A 19,693-nucleotide genomic window follows, 5' to 3' on the forward strand; every position below is an offset into this window, starting at 1 on the left:
CGGGTTTGGGAGGTGCTGTCGAAGAAGCCATGGCGAGTTGCTGCAGTGCATCCTGCAGATGGTACACACTGCAGCCACGGTGCGCCGGTGGTGAAGGGAGTGAATGTTTCGGGTGGTGGACGGGGTGCCAATCAAGCGGGCTGCTTTGTCCTGCATGGTGTCAAGCTTCTTGAGTTCTTGTTGGAGTTGCACTCATCCAGGCAAATGGAGAGTATTCCATCACACCCCTGACTTGTGTCTTGTAGATGGTGGAAAGGCTTTGGGGAGTCAGGAGGTGAGTCACTCTCCACGGAAAACCCAGTCTCTGACCTGCTCTTGTAGCCACAGTATTTATGTGGCTGGTCCAGTTAAATTTCTGGTCAATGGTGACCCCCAGGATGTTGATGGTGGGGGATTCGGCGATGGTAATGCAGTTGAATATCAAGGGGAGGTGGTTAGACTCTCTCTTGTTGGAGATGGTCATTGCTTGGTACTTGTCTGGCACAAATGTTACTTGCCACTTATCAGCCCAAGCCTGGATGTTGTCCAGGTCTTGCTGCATGTGGGCACGGAATGCTTCATTATCTGAGGGGTTGCGAATGGAACTGAACACTGCAATCATCAGCGAACATCCCCATTTCTGACCTTATGATGGAGGGAAGGTCATTGATGAAGCAGCTGAAGATGGTTGGGCCAAGGACAAGGCCCTGAGGAGCTCCTGAAGCAATGTCCTGGGGCTGAGATGATTGGCCTCCAACAACCACTACCATCTTCCTTTGTGCTAGGTATGACTCCAGCCACTGGAGAGTTTTCCCCCTAATTCCCTTTGACTTCAATTTTATTAGGGTTCCTTGGTGCCACACTTGGTCAAATGCTGCCTTGATGTCAAGGGCAGTTACTCTGACCTCAATTCTGGAATTCAGCTCTTTTGTCCATGTTTGGACCAAGGCTGTAATGAGGTCTGGAGCCAAGTGGTCCTGGCGGAACCCAAACTCAACATTAGTGAGCAGGTTATTGGTGAGTAAGTGCCGCTTGATAGCACTGTCGACGACACCTTCCATCACTTTGCTGATGATTGAGAGTAGACTGATGGGGTGGTAATTGGCCGGATTGGATTTGACCTGCTTTTTGTGGACACAACATACCTGGGCAGTTTTTCACTTTATCGGTTAAATGCCAGTGTTATAGCTGTACTAGAACAGTTTGGCTAGAGGCGCAGCTAGTTCTGGAGCTCAAGACTTCAGCACTATAGCCGGGATGATGTCGAGGCTCGTAGCTTTTGTTGTATCCAGTGCACTCAGCCGTTTCTTGATATCACGTGGAGTGAATCGAATTGGCTTAAGACTGGCTTCTGTGATGGTGGGGATATCGGGAGGAGGCCGAGATGGATCATTCACTCGGCACTTCTGGCTGAAGTGTTGATGGTGGGGGATTCAGCGATGGTAATGCCGTTGAATGTCAAGGGGAGGTGGTTAGACTCTCTTTTGTTGGAGATGGTCATTGCTTGGCATTTGCCTGGCGCGAATGTTACTTGCCACTTATCAGCTCAAGCCTGGATGTTGTCCAGGTCTTGCTGTATGTGGGCACGGACTGCTTCATTATCTGATGGGTTGCGAATGGAACTGAACACTGTGCAATCATCAACAAACATCCTCATTTCTGACCTTATGATGGAGGGAAGGTCATTGATGAAGCAGCTGAAGATGGTTGTGCTAAGGACACTGCTTCAGCCTTGTCTTTTGCACTCACGTGCTGGACTCTGCCATCATTGAGGATGGGGGTGTTTACAGGGCCTCCTCCTCTCATTAGTTGTTTAATTGTCCACCACCATTCACGACTGGATGTGGCAGGACTGCAGAGCTTTGATCTGATCCGTTGGTTGTGGAATCGCTTAGCTCTGTCTATAGAATGTTCCTTCCGCTGCTTAGTATGCTTGTGGTTCTGTGTTGTAGCTTCGGTTGGCATGTCATTTTTAGGTACGCCTGGTGCTGCTCCTGACATGCTCTTCTACACTCCACATTGAACTGGGGTTGATCCCCAGGCTTGTTGCTAATGGCAGAGTGAGGAATATGCCAGGCCATGAGGTTACAGATTGTGCTGGAATACAATTCTGCTGCTGCTGATGGCCCACAGCACCTCATGGATGCTGGATCTGCTTTGAGCTGCTAGATCTGTTCTGAATCTATCCCAATGGCCAGCAGAGATTGAATCGAGAGAGAAAGTGTGAAGAGAAGTCTGATAAGGAGAAAAGGGATATAGAGGGCAGTGGTTTTGAGGAAAGAGGGAGACTAGATGTGGGAGCCTAAGAGACTGTTGGAGCGGGGGTTTTGAATCCAGGAACAAGGTGATATGATAAAAGGAACTGGATCAAGAATTCAAAAGCAGGAGCATGGTGGCTGAGCGAATGGCCAGCAGAGATTGAATCGAGGGAGAAAGTGTGAAGAGAAGTCTGATTTTAGATGTGCGTATGGGGAGGTACAGCACAAAGATTGCAACGGTGGCGCGGGAGCAGGCCGTGGAGCGATTTTAAAAACAAGGATGAGAATTTTGATGCCAATGTGCTGGGGCACAAGAAGCCATTAAACTTGAAGTGAACAGGACTGTAGTATTTGAGTTAAAGCTTGTAAAGGGTTGAGGTGGGGTGCCAGCTAGAAGGATAATAGGTAAGTTAAGTCTTCGAATGATAAAAGCAGGGACTATGCTTTTGGAAGATAAACAATTATTTGTTTAAAATTAGTAATTGTATTTATAGATGTAAAAAAATTCATGTTCTCTTTCGTCTACTGAAAAATGTGGCATGTCCTCAACCTCTGAATTGCATTAACTTAAATTTTTCTGTTTCCTCCTCATGGTCTGTCTGCATTTTGTGCTGAATTGGAGGCAGTTTTAGGCTGTGGTATCATGGCTGCTAGGAACTGCCCAAACTAATTTTGGACCTTTTCCAAATCATTGAAGTCCAGAAACTTTTATCCGATTGTTCTGAGTTAGATTTGAACTTGGATTGCAAAGTTAAAAAGACAGTTTGTTCATCCAGTGCATCAGCCAGTTCTTTCTCCCCACCTCCCAAAAAAGGGACAAAAATGAAAGTTGGCCTGAGTTCGTAGACTTCACTGTTTGAGGGGATGCTGTAAACAGAACAATGATAATGGGCAGAGTTGGTGGAGGGTGGAAAAGGGAAGAACAGCGATCGCCTTAGCTTGACCAAAAGTGGGGAGTCCAGTAGGAAACTGCGGTGCCAATGAGAAGGGAACGCTATAAAGTGTTTTTAATTAAAAACATTAAAATCGAGGAGTACACTAAATCAATTACTGAAGACAATTAATCACGTGGACTCCACAGAGGAGTTTAGCGGACAAATGAAAACCTATTTAATAAATTAACAAAATAGTGATTTGCACTTAAGAACTTGTCATTAATACTATCTGACCATTTAATGTAATGTTAAAAACAAAATGCACCATATTATAGAGTTCTCAACGGAAGTATTACTTCATGCCTCCAGAAAGAACAAATTTCTAAATTGAGATTTTTATCATTTTGTCAAAATACATTCAACCTTAATTTTCTTTTGCTTGTGAGTTGTCAGAATGAGCATATTTCTTTCTTATCTATTCACATTTTGAAAATTTCCTCTGTCACTATTTTTAGGTTAATCACAAACGCACGTGTAGAGAATATGTTTGCGGTTTTGACAAAAGAGCAATTCTTTCCCCTGACACTCCGTCCCAAAGATAAATCTATTCATTGCTGTAGAAAATGTTGCCGATGAATGTCAGATGGTTTAATTGTGCATGTCTGCATGAGCCTGAACCAATACCTGGAAAATTTGAGATTGTGGTTTACGACTAGTGGATTGCCATGACATTGCTCATGGTGAATCGGTGAATATGCAGTTTTTTAACAATAGAGCAGTTATCAACCTGTAAGGGGGCAGATGTTACAGGAAATAAGTGACACTATGCAGGATTTCTGATATGTTTTAAGATTTTCTAGAAATTTGTTTAGATGCTGTGCTGCAGTCACCTTTTTTGGAGAGAGTATAAAATCTTTAGTAATATTAGACTCTGTTTTCTTTTGCAGTTTGTTGCATATTTTAAGAACCCCGATATTGAAGGCTCTGTGAGGACCTTCACTTGGTGTTTGGTTTAGGAGTGTTGGCTTTGTGGATCACTGAAAGATGAAAGGATTTGTTGAACTAGAAGAAAGCTACCCCTTTGACCTTCTGGAAGAAAAAACCACTCTTAGCGATGTTATTGACAACCATATTCGTGAGCATACGCTTGAGGTGAGCATATTTTGTTACATACAGTTTAGTAATACTAAAGATGGGAAAGATTCATGGAGGTTGATGCAAAAGTAATCTACATGCAGTGGCAATATTATTATGCGCAGTATTGCAGTATGTAGAGCCTGTCCTAATAGCTCTAATTGTGGCACTCGGGTGTCTAATGGGAACATAGGCAGCATGCAAACTCCAATACAAATGTGTGTATTGACCAAGCTATCAATGTTAAAACTGATATCGTTCACCTGAGGAAGGAGGTAGCCTCCGAAAGCTTGTGAATTTAAAATAAAATTGCTGGACTATAACTTGGTGTTGTAAAATTGTTTACAAATGTTAAAACTGACATTGACCAATCCATACAAAATCTCCCAGATCACCATGCTTGAAATTTTTCGGACAATTGCAACTCTAATTGGCAGCTAACTTTTTACGCTCATTTGCATTAATCCCTACCTCATTTGTAAATTTTTATCCCAACTATTACAAGGTTACTTTTTACAAACTGAAGTCAAATTAATTTGCTTTTATATAAGAAGTCACATGTTTTATCTGAAATAACTGCGTAATTGTCTCCTTTTCTCTGTAGCTGGAACCTTGATCTAAATTTAGTATAAAGGGCTTACATTTACGTAGCACCTTATCGCATCTCAAGAACGTATCAAAGTTCTTAGTTTTGAAATGTGCAATTAATTTGTTTTATAGGCAGGCGTAGTAGCTGTTTTGTACACAGCAAGATCCCATAATCATCAATGAGATGAATGACCAATTAACCTGTGTATGACTATGTTAGTTGAGGAAAGAATTTTGGAAATTCCCTGCTCTTCTTCAGAAAGTGCCATGGTATCTTTAATGTCCCACAAATCGGCAGGTGGGGCCTTGGTTTAATGTCTCATCCAAGGGGTAGCACCTCTAACACCTTCAGTCTTGCAATGGAGTCCCAGTCTGGATTATATGCTCAATTTAATTGATTTGATTTAATTTAATTCAATTTATTTTAATTCAATTAAAGAGTATTGTGCACAGTTCTGATCTCCCTATTACAATAAGGATATAGAAGCACTTGAGAAGGTGCAAAAACGATTTATAAGTATGATACCAGAACGGAGAGGTTATAATTATCAGGAAAGACTGAACAGACTGGGGCTATTTCTCTAGAAAAGGGAAGGCTGAAGGGTAACCTAATTTTTTTTTATTCATTCATGTGATGTGGGCGTCGCTGGCAAGGACAGCATTTATTGTCCATTCCTAATTGGCTTTGAGAAGGTGGTGGTGAGCCGCCTTTTGAACCGCTGCAGTCCGTCTGGTGACGGTTCTCCCACAGTGCTGTTAGGAAGGGAGTTCCAGGATTTTGACCCAGCGACGATGAAGGAACGGCGATATATTTCCAAACCGGGATGGTGTGTGACTTGGTGGGGAACGTGCAGGTGGTGTTGTTCCCATGCGCCTGCTGCCCTTGTCCTTCTAGGTGGTAGAGGTCGCGGGTTTGGGAGGTGCTGTCGAACAAGCCTTGGCGAGTTGCTGCAGTGCATCCTGTGGATGGTACACATTGCAGCCACAGTGTGCCAGTGGTGAAGGGAGTGAATGTTTCGGGTGGTGGATGGGGTGCCAATCAAGCGGGCTGCTTTGTCCTGGATGGTGTCGAGCTTCTTGAGTTCTTGTTGGAGCTGCACTCATCCAGGCAAGTGGAGAGTATTCCATCAATGTCCTGACTTGTACCTTGTAGATGGTGGAAAGGCTTTGGGGAGTCAGGAAGTGAGTCACTCACGCAGAATACCCAGCCTCTGATCTGCTCTTGTAGCCACAGTATTTATATGGCTGGTCCAATTAAGTTTCTGGTCAATGGTGACACCCGGGATGTTGATGGTGGGGGATTCAGCGATGGTAATGCTGTTGAATGTCATGGGGAGGTGGTTAGACTCTCTCTTGTTGGAGATGGTCATTGTCTGGCACGAATGTTATTTGCCACTTATGAGCCCAAGCCTGGATGTTGTCCAGGTCTTGCTGCATGTGGGCACGGACTGTCATCATTTGAGGGGTTGCGAATGGAACTGAACACTGTGCAATCATCAGCGAACATCCCCATTTCTGACTTTATGATGGAGGGAAGGTCATTGATGAAGCAGCTGAAGATGGTTGGGCCTAGGACACTGCCCTAAGGAACTCCTACAGCAATGTCCTGGAGCTGAGATGATTTATATAAATAATAGAGGCCTTTAAAATTATGAAGGGGTTTGATGCGGTAGACACAAAGAAGATGTGGGAGAGTCCAAACCACCTCCCCTTGACATTCAACGGCATTACCATCGCCGAATCCCCCACCATCAATATCCTGGGGGTCACCATTGACCAGGACAAAGCAGCCTGCTTGATTGGCATCCCATCCACCACCCTAAACATTCACTCCCATCACTACCGGCGCACCGTGGCTGCAGTGTGTACCATCCACAGGATGCACTGCAGCAACTAGCCAAGGCTTCTTCGACTGCACCTCCCAAACCCATGACCTCTACCACCTAGAAGGACAAGGGCAGCAGGCGCATGGGAACACCACCTGCACGTTCACCAAGTCACACACCATCCCGACTTGGAAATATAGCGCCGTTCCTTCATCGTCGCTGGGTAAAAATCCTGGAACTCCCTTCCTAACAGCACTGTGGGAGAACCTTCATCGCACGGACTGCAGCGATTCAAGAAGGCAGCTCACCACCACCTTCTCAAGGGCAATTAGGGATGGGCAGCGATGCCCACATCCCATGAACGAATAAAAAAAATACCAGGGAAGAGGGACTTCAGTAATGTGGAGAGACTAGAGAAGCTGGGATTGTGCTGAGCAGAAAAGGTTAAGGGGAGATTTAATAAAGGTGTTCAAAGTTGAGGGATTTTAACAGAGTAAATAAGGAGAAATTGTCTCCATTGGTGGGTGGGTCGGTAACCAGAGGACACAGATTTAAGATGATTGGCAAAAGTCCAAAGGGGAGATGAAAATTTTTTTGATGCAGTGAGTTATGATCTGGAATGCACTGCCTGAAAGGGTGGTCGAAGCAGATTCAATAGTAACTTTCAAAAGGAAAAGTTTGCAGAAATATCGGGGACGATTGAGGGAGTGGGACTAATTGGATAGTTCTTTCAAAGAGCCGGCACAGGCATGATGGGCTAAATGGCCTCTTTCTGTGCTGTAAGATTCTATGATTGTAACTGTCATTGGATCTTTCTGGTTGCTGGCTGGTGTAATATGGCAGTTGCCTTTCCATAGTTTGCAAACTGTTTAATTTGTTCACTGGAAGAAATGGAACAAATTGACATAGAATGCGTTCAAAGACAGATGGGCATTGCTATCAAGACCTGTCTCATTTCATGGTATATAATCTTCTGATAGACAAACGCACAGGTCAGACGAGGACAAATCAAACTCAACTATTATCAGCATGCCAAAAATCCTTTAACAGTAAATAAACCCTCATAGCTTTTTGTTTTCAACTGGTGCTCAGTAGTACAGTGTGGCCTATCTGCTAATCGTTACTATCTTAATACCAGACGTGTGGAACTAGACATGAACTAGAGGGACTCTATCGAGCACACACAGTCTCCATGCCAAGAGTATTTCACTTCTGAATATGGCGATCTGAGAGCTGAGCACTCCGTCAGGACTGTTGGGGCACTGGAACAAGTATCTATTAAAGATTAGTACTTGTCAAGACCGTGTGGATAATTGCTACCTTCCATGTTGCAAACAGCACCCATGCATAATTTGTGCACTGAATTGAGAGCCTGCAAGCCTGCATTAACCACGGAGCACAATCTCAACATTTGCTTAATGCACTAAAGTGGGGGATTTGGCAGAGTGAGGAGGACTTTTTTTTTTAAAAGTGAGGATGACAGATTAGTGAAATGAAAAGACAAGTAGCAGATGCAATTTAGTGTGGATAAGTGTGAGGTAATGCATTTTGGGAGAAAAAACAAGGAATGACAGCATACACTCAATGGATAGATACCGAAGGCTGTGAATGAACAGGGAGACCTAGGAGTTTAAATATATAATTCTCCGAAAGTGTGAATGTAGGTGGATAAAGCTATTTATTTTTTTAAAAAGGGCATACAGCATTTTGGATTTTACAAATAGTCATGGAGTACAAAAATGAAGAAGTAATGAATTAGTACAAAACATTGAATAGGCCACAGTTAGTGTACTGTGTGCAGTTTTGGATGTCCCAATATAACGCAACATTAAAGCTGTAAGAGCGTGTAGCGTAGATTCAACAGGATAATGCTGGGGATGAGAAACTATAGTTATGAGAGACTAGGACCATTTCCACAGGAGCAGAGATGGCTGAGGAAATTTGATGAAGGCTTTTAAAATAATGAAGGGTTTTGATAGGGTGACTAGCCAAGACTATTTTTTCTGGTTCGGGAGTCAGCAACAAGGGGGTTGTCAATTTAAAATTATCAGTGTGAGAGGCATGAGGTTAGAGGAAATTTCTTTCGCAATGGGTTGTTGGAGAATGGAATGCTCTGCTACTTTGAGTGGTTGAGGCAGAGACCATTGCATCTTTCAAGGGAAAATTGGATAAATATTTGAAACCGAGGAAAATACAGGGCTATGGGGATCAAGAGGGATTAGTTCTTGATTGCTCCAGCAAAGAGCCAGTGTGGACACAATGGACTGAATGGCTTCCTTCTGTGTTTTATTACAAGCAATTGAGGGGGGAGAAGAGGAAAGAGAGACAAAGTTCTGATTTCAGGTTTAAAGAGCCCCTTGGTCAGAACTTGCCATTTTAATGCACAGGTGACATCTGTGTTCAAATTCAAATAAACCTCAAGGATACTGAAGCAGATCTGAAATGTTGACTTCCATTCCTGGTGCTGGAGAAAATATACCAGTTATATTGTCATGCTCCTTTGTAGAAGTGATTTTTAAAAAAACACATGCCTGTGATGATTGGAACTTTACATACTGCCAGTAAAAGACTAGGCATGTTTCTAAATCCACTGTGTCTAATTGGAGTATTTGTCATTTTATTAGCATTTAACCCCCTCCGGGCGATGGGGGGGGGTGCGGAGGGTTCTGAAAACTGCACTTCCATAAATAAATACTGTTTATTAAAGCAAACACTTGAATGTGTTCACCCATTTAAACTTATTTCAATATAGGATATTTTTATGCAAGTGTTGTAGAAACTAGTGCATTATCGGGTACGGCAGCATAGTGGTTATGTTACCGGACTAGTAATCCAGAGGCCTGGTCTAATAATGCAGAGTCATGAGTTCATAGCCCGCCACGGCAGCTTGGGAATTTAAATTCAATTAATTAAATAAAATCTGGAATTAAAAAAAACTAGTATCAGTAATGTGGCCATGAAACTACCGGATTGTCGTTAAAAACCCATCTGGGAAGGAAACCTGCCATCCTTACCCAGTCTGGCCTATATGTGACTCCAGACCCACAGCAATGTGGTTGATTCTTACTTGCCCTCTGAAATGGCCTAGCAAGCCACTCGGTTGTAAAATCTCGCTTAAAAAAAAGTCATAATAAGAATAAAACCGGACGGACCACCCGGCATCAGACAACTAGGCACCAGACACGACAAAGGCAAACCAAGCCCAGTCGACCCTGCAAAGTCCTCCTCGTGAACATCTGGGGACTTGTGCCAAAATTGGGAGAGGTGTCCCACAGACTAGTCAAGCAACAGCCTGACCTAGCCGTACTCACAAAATCATACCTTTCAGCCAATGTCCGAGACTCTTCCATCACCATCCCTGGGTATGTCCTATCCCACCGGCAGGACAGACCCACCAGAGGTGACGGTACAATGATATACAGTCAGGAGGGAGTGGCCCTGGGAGTCCTCAACATTGACTCCGGACCCCATGAAATCTCATGGCATCAGGTCAAACATGGGCAAGGAAACCTCCTGCTGATTACCAGCTACCGCCCTCCCTCAGCTGATGATTCAGTTCTCCTCTATGTTGAGCACCTCTTGGAGGAAGCACTGAGGGTAGCAAGGGCACAGAATGTACTCTGGGTGGGGGACTTCAATGTCCATCACCAAGAGTGGCTCGGTAGCACCACTACTGACCGAGCTGGCCGAGTCCTGAAGGACATAGCTGCCAGACTGGGCCCGCGGCAGTTGGTGAGCGAACCAACACGAGGGAAAAACCTACTTTACCTTGTCCTCACCAATCTACCTGTCGCAGATGCATCTGTCCATGACAGTATTGGTAGGAGTGACCACCGCATAGCCCTCGTGGAGACGAAGTCCCGTCTTTGCACTGAGGACACCATCCAACGTGTTGTGTGGCACTACCACCATGCTAAATGGGATAGATTCAGAACAGATCTAGCAGCTCAAAACTGAGTATCCATGAGGCGCTGTGGGCCATCAGCAGCAGCAGAATTGTAACCTCATGGCCCCGCATGTTCCTCACTCTACCATTACCAACAAGCCAGGGGATCAACCCTGGTTCAATGAGGAGTGCAGAAGAGCATGCCAGGAGCAGCACCAGGCATACTTAAAAATGAGGTGCCAACCTGGTGAAACTACAGCTCAGGACTACAGGCATGCTAAACAGCGGAAGCAACATGCTATAGACAGAGCTGAGCGATTCCACAACCAACGGATCAGATCAAAGCTCTGAAGTCCTGCCACATCCAGTTGTGAATGGTGGTGGACAATTAAACAACTAATGGGAGGAGGAGGCTCTAAACATCCCCATCCTTAATGATGGCAGTGTCCAGCACGTGAGTGAAAAAGACCAGGCTGAAGCGTTTGCAACCATCTTCAGCCAGAAGTGCCGAGTGGATGATCCATCTCGGCCTCCTCCTGATATCCCCACCATCACAGAAGCCAGTCTTCAGCCAATTCAATTCACTCCATGTGATATCAAGAAACGCCTGAGAGCACTGGATGCAGCAAAGGCTATGGGCCCTGACAGAATCCCGGCTGTAGTGCTGAAGACTTGTGCTCCAGAACGAGCCGTGCTTCTAGCCAAACTGTTCCAGTACAGCTACAACACTGGCATCTACGTGACAATGTGGAAAATTGCCCAGGTGTGTCCTGTCCACAAAAACAGGACAAATCCAATCCGGCCAATTACCGCCCCGTCAGCCTACTCTCAATCATCAGCAAAGTGATGGAAGGTGTCATCGACAGCGCTATCAAGCGGCACTTACTCACCAATAACCTGCTCACCGATGCTCAGTTTGGGTTCCGCCAGGACCACTCTGCTCCAGACCTCATTACAGCCTTGGTCCAAACATGGACAAAAGAGCTTAATTCCAGAGGTGAGGTGAGAGTAACTGCCCTTGACATCAGCATTTGACCGAGTGTGGCACCAAGGAGCACCAGTAAAATTGAAGTCAATGGGAATCAGGGGGAAAACTCTCCAGTGGCTGGAGTTATACCTAGCACAAAGGAAGATGGTAGTGGTTATTGGGGGCCAATCATCTCAGCCCCAGGACATTGCTGCAGGAGTTCCTCAGGGCAGTGTCCTAGGCCCAACAATCTTCAGCTGCTTCATCAATGACCTTCCCTCCATCATAAGGTCAGAAATGGGGATGTTCGCTGATGATTGCAGAGTGTTCAGTTCCATTCGCAACCCCTCAGATAATGAAGCATTCCGTGCCCGCATGCAGCAAGACCTGGACAACATCTAGGCTTGGGCTGATAAGTGGCAAGTAACATTCACGCCAGACAAGTGCCAGGCAATGACCATCTCCAACAAGAGAGAGTCTAACCACCTCCCCTTGATATTCAATGGCATTACCATCGCCGAATCCCCCACCATCAACATCCTGGGGGTCACCAAGAAACTTAACTGGACCAGCCATATAAATACTGTGGCGACAAGAGCAGGTCAGAGGCTGGGTATTCTGCGGCGAGTGACTCACCTCCTGACTCCCCAAAGCCTTTCCACCTTCCACAAGGCACAAGTCAGGAGTGTGATGGAATACTCTCCACTTGCCTGGATGAGTGCAGCTCCAACAACACTCAAGAAGCTCGACACCATCCAGGACAAAGCAGCCCACTTGATTGGCACCCCATTCACCACCCTAAACATTCACTCCCTTCATCACCGGCGCACTGTGGCTGCAGTGTGTACCATCCACAGGATGCACTGCAGCAACTCGCCAAGGCTCCTTCGACAGCACCTCCCAAACCCGCGACCTCTACCACCTAGAAGGACAAGAGCAGCAGGCACATGGGAACACCACCACCTGCACGTTCCCCTCCAAGTCTCACACCATCCCGACTTGGAAATAAATTGCCGTTCCTTCATCGTCGCTGGGTCCAAATCCTGGAACTCCCTTCCTAACAGCACTGTGGGAGAACCTTCACAACACGGACTGCAGCAGTTCAAGAAGGCAGCTCACCACCACCTTCTCGAGGGCAATTAGGGATGGGCAATAAATGCTGTTCTTCCCAGTGATGCCCACATCCCATGAACAAATAAAAAAAGAACCATAGAGTCATATGTCTAGACAATCTAGTGACATGCTAATTCGATACATTTAGATTTGTTCAGCTGCTTCATTTGTGTGAAAACTTATCCATGAAGAATTGCATGTTGCCTTAACTTGCTGCTAAACATTTCCAATCAAAATAAATTATTAAATGACAATTTAAGAGTAATGTTTTATTGTCTACTTAATAAGTGGAAGCCTTTAAAGGTAAATTTGTATTATTGATAATTTCAACAATTAAAATAATATGGTTGTGTCGATGGTGACCGAAAAATTCAGAAGTGAATTTGGGCTCAATTTAAATCTTGAACTCAACAACCTTTGTTCATGAATACTTTGTGCCCAAGCTCATTACTTGAGAACATTCATATTATTCCAGTTTTCTATTCAGAACTAGTAATTTCACTTTGCTGCCCATGCCCATGTTATGAGGTTTTAAATAAACTTTCCTGTTCTGCCACTTGTTTTCTGCCCTCTCCTTGGACAGAAGGGTAAATATTTGGAGACTCCTCTCGGTGCATTATTAATGGACAGAAAATTGGGAACGCCATAAATCGGACACACTGACCTCCATACTCAGTTGTCTGACTCGCACTATTCTCGAGTAAAATTCTCCACTGGAAGCAGTGTATCTGAAAAATTAACTGGTTGCCCTTTATAGCTCCTCCAATTAGGAAGTCTTAATGTGTAAACCTCCACTTGCTGAACGTTGGTGTGCTATTTGACTGCAGGGAGCATCACAGTTAAGCAGGATCCTGTTCTCATCTGTCATTCACACACTCCAGAGGGTTGCTAGAGAGCAGTAAGTTGGCCAGCTGAAAGGAAATAACTCAGCACAGATAGCGAATCAAACCTGGCTGGGATCTTCCTGATTATGATGGAGCTGCTCATTGCATTAACCAGTTGAGCCATCAGAGAGCTTTATTTCTGTTGTCACTGTTCTGAGCAGTGTAACCATGAAGAATAATATTTCAGGTAATTGAAGCCAGATTCGCATATAGTTCTTTCTAATTTTAATTGGAAACTAATATTTTTCTCATTTGCTCCCAATTATAGCAAACTGAAAGGAATGCCTTCTTTGTTGCTGATCTTGGGAATGTTGTGAAGAAGAACATTCGATGGCAGAATGTAATGACACATGTGAAACCATTTTACACTGTTAAGTGTAACAGCAGTCAATCTGTAATTGAAGTTCTGGCAGCTCTTGGAACTGGTTTTGCTTGTGCAAACAAGGTGACAGTTGCTATTGTTTGTATTTATATTCTCTTGCATTAATTCTAGAGATCTATGCAATCCACAGTTCAGTAATGTTCTTCAAATACTTAATAATTAAAATGATGTAGAGAATTGGAGCATATAAGCTAATGTCTGAAAACTTGTGTATTTCCTCTCACAGAATGAAATAACTCTTGTGCAAAGCTTGGGTGTAACATCTGAAAATATCATCTACACAAACCCATGCAAGCAAGTCTCCCAGATTAAGTATGCAGCCAAAAAGGGAATAAATGTCATGAGTTGTGATAATGATGCTGAACTTCTGAAAATTGCACGTAACCATCCCAGTGCCAAGTAAGTGTGTAAAGCTAACCAAAATATGTAGTATAGATTGTTTAACATGCAACTGGAATCTTCTCCTCCATTCTGGTGCTATGTGATTGGTCAGTATATTTCATTGAAAAACCATGAATACACTTTAGCACTCTCTGTTCAAGAAGTTACCAACTTAGTAACTAAACTCTGGGTAATATCTTGTTCCTTTTAAATCGTGAGCTGCACTTGAATATGGGCATGAATAGATTTGTCTGTCTTGAGGAGCAATATCACCTAAAGAGGTCTCCATCTTCCCCCTCAGAAATATGAATTAAAGTGAAAAGACAAAGCCTACCAAAAGGTGTTTTACAAAACCAGGACCCTCTAAACATTTGCTATGCATGTACTTGCATCATTTTTGTAAATGTTTTCCATTTCTTCATCAGTATTTTACACAGGTAGATATTCAGTTCTTTCACGTAAAATAATTGCCCAAGACCCTGTTTCCACTCTAAAGTAAAATTATATGATTTGATGTGCAGCCTCTAGATGAGGTCATTAATGTTTTACAGAGCATATTAGACCTCTGATATTGGTTAATCTTAGTTTGTGTTTTACATTTTTTAAAACCCAAACCTTCTCAATATTCTGGTCTGCAAATTACCAATGGGAGACTGAACTGATGTAGTTATAAATTACTTGGAATAGCCTCTCAGGTAAAATATTTATGCCTTAACTAAATACAAATGTTATCTGGAAGATTAACTAACCATTAATATTCAGGCAAGAAAGCCAGAAGAGTGAGCCAGATATCACACTAAGGCAGATCTTGAACAGAAATATAATTTCACTTCCTCAATACCCTCCATAGAGGGTATGTTGTAGTGTACACCAGGGCAGTTGGCATGCTTTTCATGGTTAGCGTTTACAGGCAGTAAAATTAATTACGGTTTCTAGTGCCTAAGTCTGCAGAAATCCTGAATCTCCTAGTGCAGTGCTTGCCAAATTTTCTATGACCCCTGAAGGCACTGATTCTTTGATATACACTTCCCAGAGATGCCAGCAATCTTTTGGTACTTTCCCTAATTGGCCAATCTTTCATGTGTGAGCCTATCTGCAGGCAATTTGACGGAGAGGTGTCACTGCTGAGCCCATTTCTGTTCTTACCTGATACCACATGTATGCAATTTTCAGCAGAGATCAGTGATGGTGATCAGGAGTAGGAGCCCTGACATAATTCCCTCCACCTAGGGGTTCTGAGACCAGTTGCAACATTCTAACTACTATTTTGGCTAAGATTGAACCCGGAACCTTTTGCTTTGTATGGCTTAGGATCATAATTTACCCACTAAGCAACCTGGGCATGCTTACCTTGTTGTTAAACTACCTCTGGGTCTCTAGTCTCCTCCAGTGATGCATTGTAGAGAATATGGTGGGTTACAATGATCATGCCTTCTATTTACTTGGCTATATTCTTGACTGAATATGATTTCAACCCTTGAAAGAAGCACAGTTGATATGGAAATTGTTGGACCTATACCACAGTGGTGAAGTTAATCAGTGAGTCGAGTGTGAAGTCCTTGACTTCTTGGAATATGAATAGGTATTGTGCAGTGGGCAGTTGTGCAAATCGATGGTTCCGCATCTTCTGGGGAAGCTCAGTACCATGGCAGATCTCAGAACAAACATTGCTTGTTGCATGAATGAATTCTGCAAGCAAGTGTTGTGATTAAAAATTGAGTCACTGTAACTATCACCACTACAGCAGAAGGCAAGTTATTGATCATTTAATATTGATCATAGGTTTGTCGAACCCTATCTTTTAGTCTTCATTTTAAAGGATAGGGTTGGGGTCTGCTTTTTTCCATATATGGTTGCATTCCTTAAAAATGATTTGGGGCAACACCATGATTTTGGCTGCTAGCTCAGTGTCTGTGCTGACAATAGTACTCCAGCCTATTATGCTAAAGGGTGTGACTGGGCATTACACAAAACCTGCCTCCCAGAAGTGCAGGCTATGGAATGTTATAAACAACTTGTCTATGCCAAGAGACAGCAAATGCCATCATGTCATCCACAAAACTGACTACACAATCTATATATCATCAAATGGAGAAGACTTGCTTTATGTTCCCCGGACAGACCATGAAACTAAGACTGTTTTACTTGTAAAACCTGGTGACTAGGTTCTTCAAAAATGGATGCTTGTCTATGCATCTGTAATAGGTGATCTGTCTCCTTCAATTTGGAATTCATTCAGTTTTAGTTTAGTTTAGATTTTAGGCGAATTTCTAAAATTCCTCTGGCTATACTTGGTTTCTAATAGTGCATCTTTTAAAAATGAAGAGGGAACATTTTCTCAGTGATATTCTCTCCTTTTTAAATCCCTAGTGCTGGCAGAAAGTCACTAATAGCTGCTTTTATATTAAATTTGTTATATTATAAGAGCTTATCTAATTGCAGAAATAGAAAAATTAGCCTCAAATGAACATTACTGAAGTGATCTTGTTAATTACAGAACTCAAATCTAAAGACAAAAAAAAACATTTTTTTAAAATTTCAGAACTTCCCAAAGCACTGGTTTAAATGCAGTGCTGAAAATGAAGATCAGCCTGTGTGCACTCTCAATTTTTTTCCAAAAGATGGCACTTTTTGATGTATCTCAGTTCACAACTTCACTGAAACCACACATAAATAAAACAAAGTCACCATTTGAAGCTTAGACTGCGCAGCACAGTGTTGCTGTTTATCACTTTTCTTGTTACTATAAGCCTTTATTAAATTGACACAATTGTTCGGGTGCCAGTAAGTAGCTGTTATCAACGCGCTGTAAAGTTTAATTTCTATGGTTGAAATTACAGGGCCGGACAGGCTGATCTTTGTATTCAGTATTCTGATGTTAAAAATTGTCCAGAACAAAATTAATCCAAATGGGAAAAATGTCATTATCATTTTACTTTTAAAATTAAAAAAATTGCAAAAATTATTTGACCATCACAAAAAAAAAATAAAGGATATACTCCAGAAAGTTCTTGTGCTGTACAGGCTTTGTTCAGATATTACCTAGAAGGGGAAGGCACCCATCTTTTTTTGTTTTCTTATTGGATGGGTGATCCATCCACGGTATGTGGAGTATAGCTTAGTTTAAAGAATGATGACTATTACACTTAAAGATATGTAGCACACCTCTTACCAAATTACCTTTTTACTATTGGTACCATTTTAATTTTTTGTTTATTTTAATTCACCTTTTCCTAAAAATTCTGCAGATGATAATTTAGACGAGCTCCATAAACCAGAAGAAAATCCTAGATGACGTTCACTTCAATACTGTTTTTAAAAAAAAAATACAATCTGCTGCAACATTCCAGATATGATTGAATTTAAAAATGAACACCCATTTTACCTGATTTGTGTTATTTCACAATCTTTTCAGTTTATTGTTTTCTGCATCTTATTGCCACTGCAATCAGTTATTGTCTGGGATTGACAAAAATTATATGACCTACTCAAGACTTAAAGCTACTAAAGCAACTGATGGGAAATGGTTGGGATTGTTCGTTCACTAGAAATGCCCGGTTAGCCACAGACAACCTTAAATCTTTAGTACTATTGCTTGCACAGAACAGAACTTTCATCCTTCGGGTCATACAAAGTGCATCTATGTGAACAAAATTAAATGAAGAAAAAGTCTATGGCCTAGAAATTGGATTACACATTGCCTGTTTTTCAGGCAGAAAATGGGAGCTGAAGGCACCACTGTGACTTGCGCAAGCTCAGTTTGCACCGGGAGAGTACCATATACCAAATTGGTTAGGGCGCCCCGGAATCATCCAGCGCACCTGCTCAAAACTAGCCTTGGGCCAATTGCCTATAGAGGGCTGAATGCTCATTTCAGGCGCCTTTGGGAAACGGGATCACGACTGACTGCAGCATACACCGTGCATGCTGCAGTCAGTTTTCTCAGGCCTAAAGCAGCCAATCCAGTAATCCTTAAAGGGACTGCTGGATGCTGCCACCAAAAAGGTACGTAAAAATATTTTTACTACCTAAATATGGAGCCACAAGGAGCAGGAGTCAGATTTTCTGACACTAGTATTATTTAAGTGTTTTGAGTGCACCCCTATGAAAATGTTATAATTTCATTTTGAATTGGAAGTTAATATTGTATGGAAAATCTGCTTCATGATACCCAAAACTGGCTGCACTTTAAAGTTCTACAGTTTCACTAGATGTCCTTGACACTTCTTAGTAAAACTATGTGTAACAGTGGCCTGTTTGTGGCAGATAAATGTTTCAGAATTGGATAGTGGGTTGCTAGGTAATAATGAAAACCTAATGTGCATTGTAATATTGTAAAATAGTTATACTTCCAAAGCCAGCAAAAACATAATCTTGGGTGAGGACGGATCTGTCAAATTTTCTATTAGAAGTTACATTTTTGCTAAGACATATAAAGCACATACATTCAAAGCAGTACAAAAGTGCAGAAAAGAATCAGCTTGCTTTCCTGTCCTGAAGGCATGGCTTATGCTGAGATACAGCTCCAGAGGCACGGTACCAGAAGACTGTTAGCACCCATTCTACATATAGAGCCTGAACAATATGTGTTGGCATGCTATTCTACCACTGGGGGGAATCATAGGAGACTTCAATCAAGTCCACACTACATGTTCATAAAATCACACTTTCCATCAGTTGCTGTTAGGAGTGGAACATTTCCTCCCCCGCCCAAACTTTGCATCCCTATGACCTGTAGTAGTGCCACCTCAGCAGAGATAAGCAGGAGTAGTTTTAATTGGGGGGGGGGGGGGAAAGTCATTAGCTCAGTAATAGTGTTATTCACTAAAAAGTGTTTGTCTTAGTAGCCAGAAACAATTGTACTCAGAGCACAAATTTTTGATTTTTATTGAAATAATTGTGTTTAATTGAATGAGTTAAATATACCGGTGTTCTTAAATGGACTTTTGTTACAGCACCCAGTCAACTCTTTTGATGAAACAATTGAGTCTTGGCTTGCTGCATTTTTTTTCTCCCCCTCATGTCCTGTACAACATATGTAGCTACACATCTAGGCCCTAATCACCAGTTTTCTCTCCTGTGCAGGATTTGTTTTTATTTAGGTTCACATTCCGAGCTTGGAAGTGGGAGCTCCTGGCAACGTAATCTTCATACTTCTGACAGTCTTCAAGCTACACATGTGATGATGATGTAAACCAACTGTGCCCCAATCATCTTCCTCTTCTCTTAGGCTCTTGGTAGACATTGCAACTGCTGATTCAAGTGAAGAAAATGAGATGAGTATGAAGTTTGGAGCTACTTTGAAGGACTGCAGACACCTGTTGGAATCTGCAAAAGAACTAGGGGTTCAGGTGGTTGGTGTCAGGTGAGCAGCATAATTTTTGTTTTCTAATTCAATAACATCAAATTCTGAAGGGATA

At 42.6% G+C, this 19,693-nt stretch overlaps 1 protein-coding gene across 2 annotated transcripts in view; it reads left to right on the forward strand.

The window, feature by feature from the left end:
- Positions 1–19,693, forward strand: part of LOC137320246 (antizyme inhibitor 1-like) — a 53,195-nt gene that overhangs the window by 20,177 nt on the left and 13,325 nt on the right. For both annotated transcript variants that reach the window (XM_067982014.1, XM_067982015.1), the window contains exons 3-6: positions 4,060–4,264; positions 13,779–13,955; positions 14,119–14,291; positions 19,504–19,638. In XM_067982014.1, coding sequence (XP_067838115.1) covers positions 4,157–4,264; positions 13,779–13,955; positions 14,119–14,291; positions 19,504–19,638 — 593 coding nt within the window. In that variant the 5' untranslated portion in view covers positions 4,060–4,156. The remainder of the gene's footprint in view (positions 1–4,059; positions 4,265–13,778; positions 13,956–14,118; positions 14,292–19,503; positions 19,639–19,693) is intronic.

This window comes from Heptranchias perlo, chromosome 3 (genome assembly GCF_035084215.1).
Source record: "Heptranchias perlo isolate sHepPer1 chromosome 3, sHepPer1.hap1, whole genome shotgun sequence".
Lineage (NCBI taxonomy): Eukaryota > Metazoa > Chordata > Chondrichthyes > Hexanchiformes > Hexanchidae > Heptranchias > Heptranchias perlo.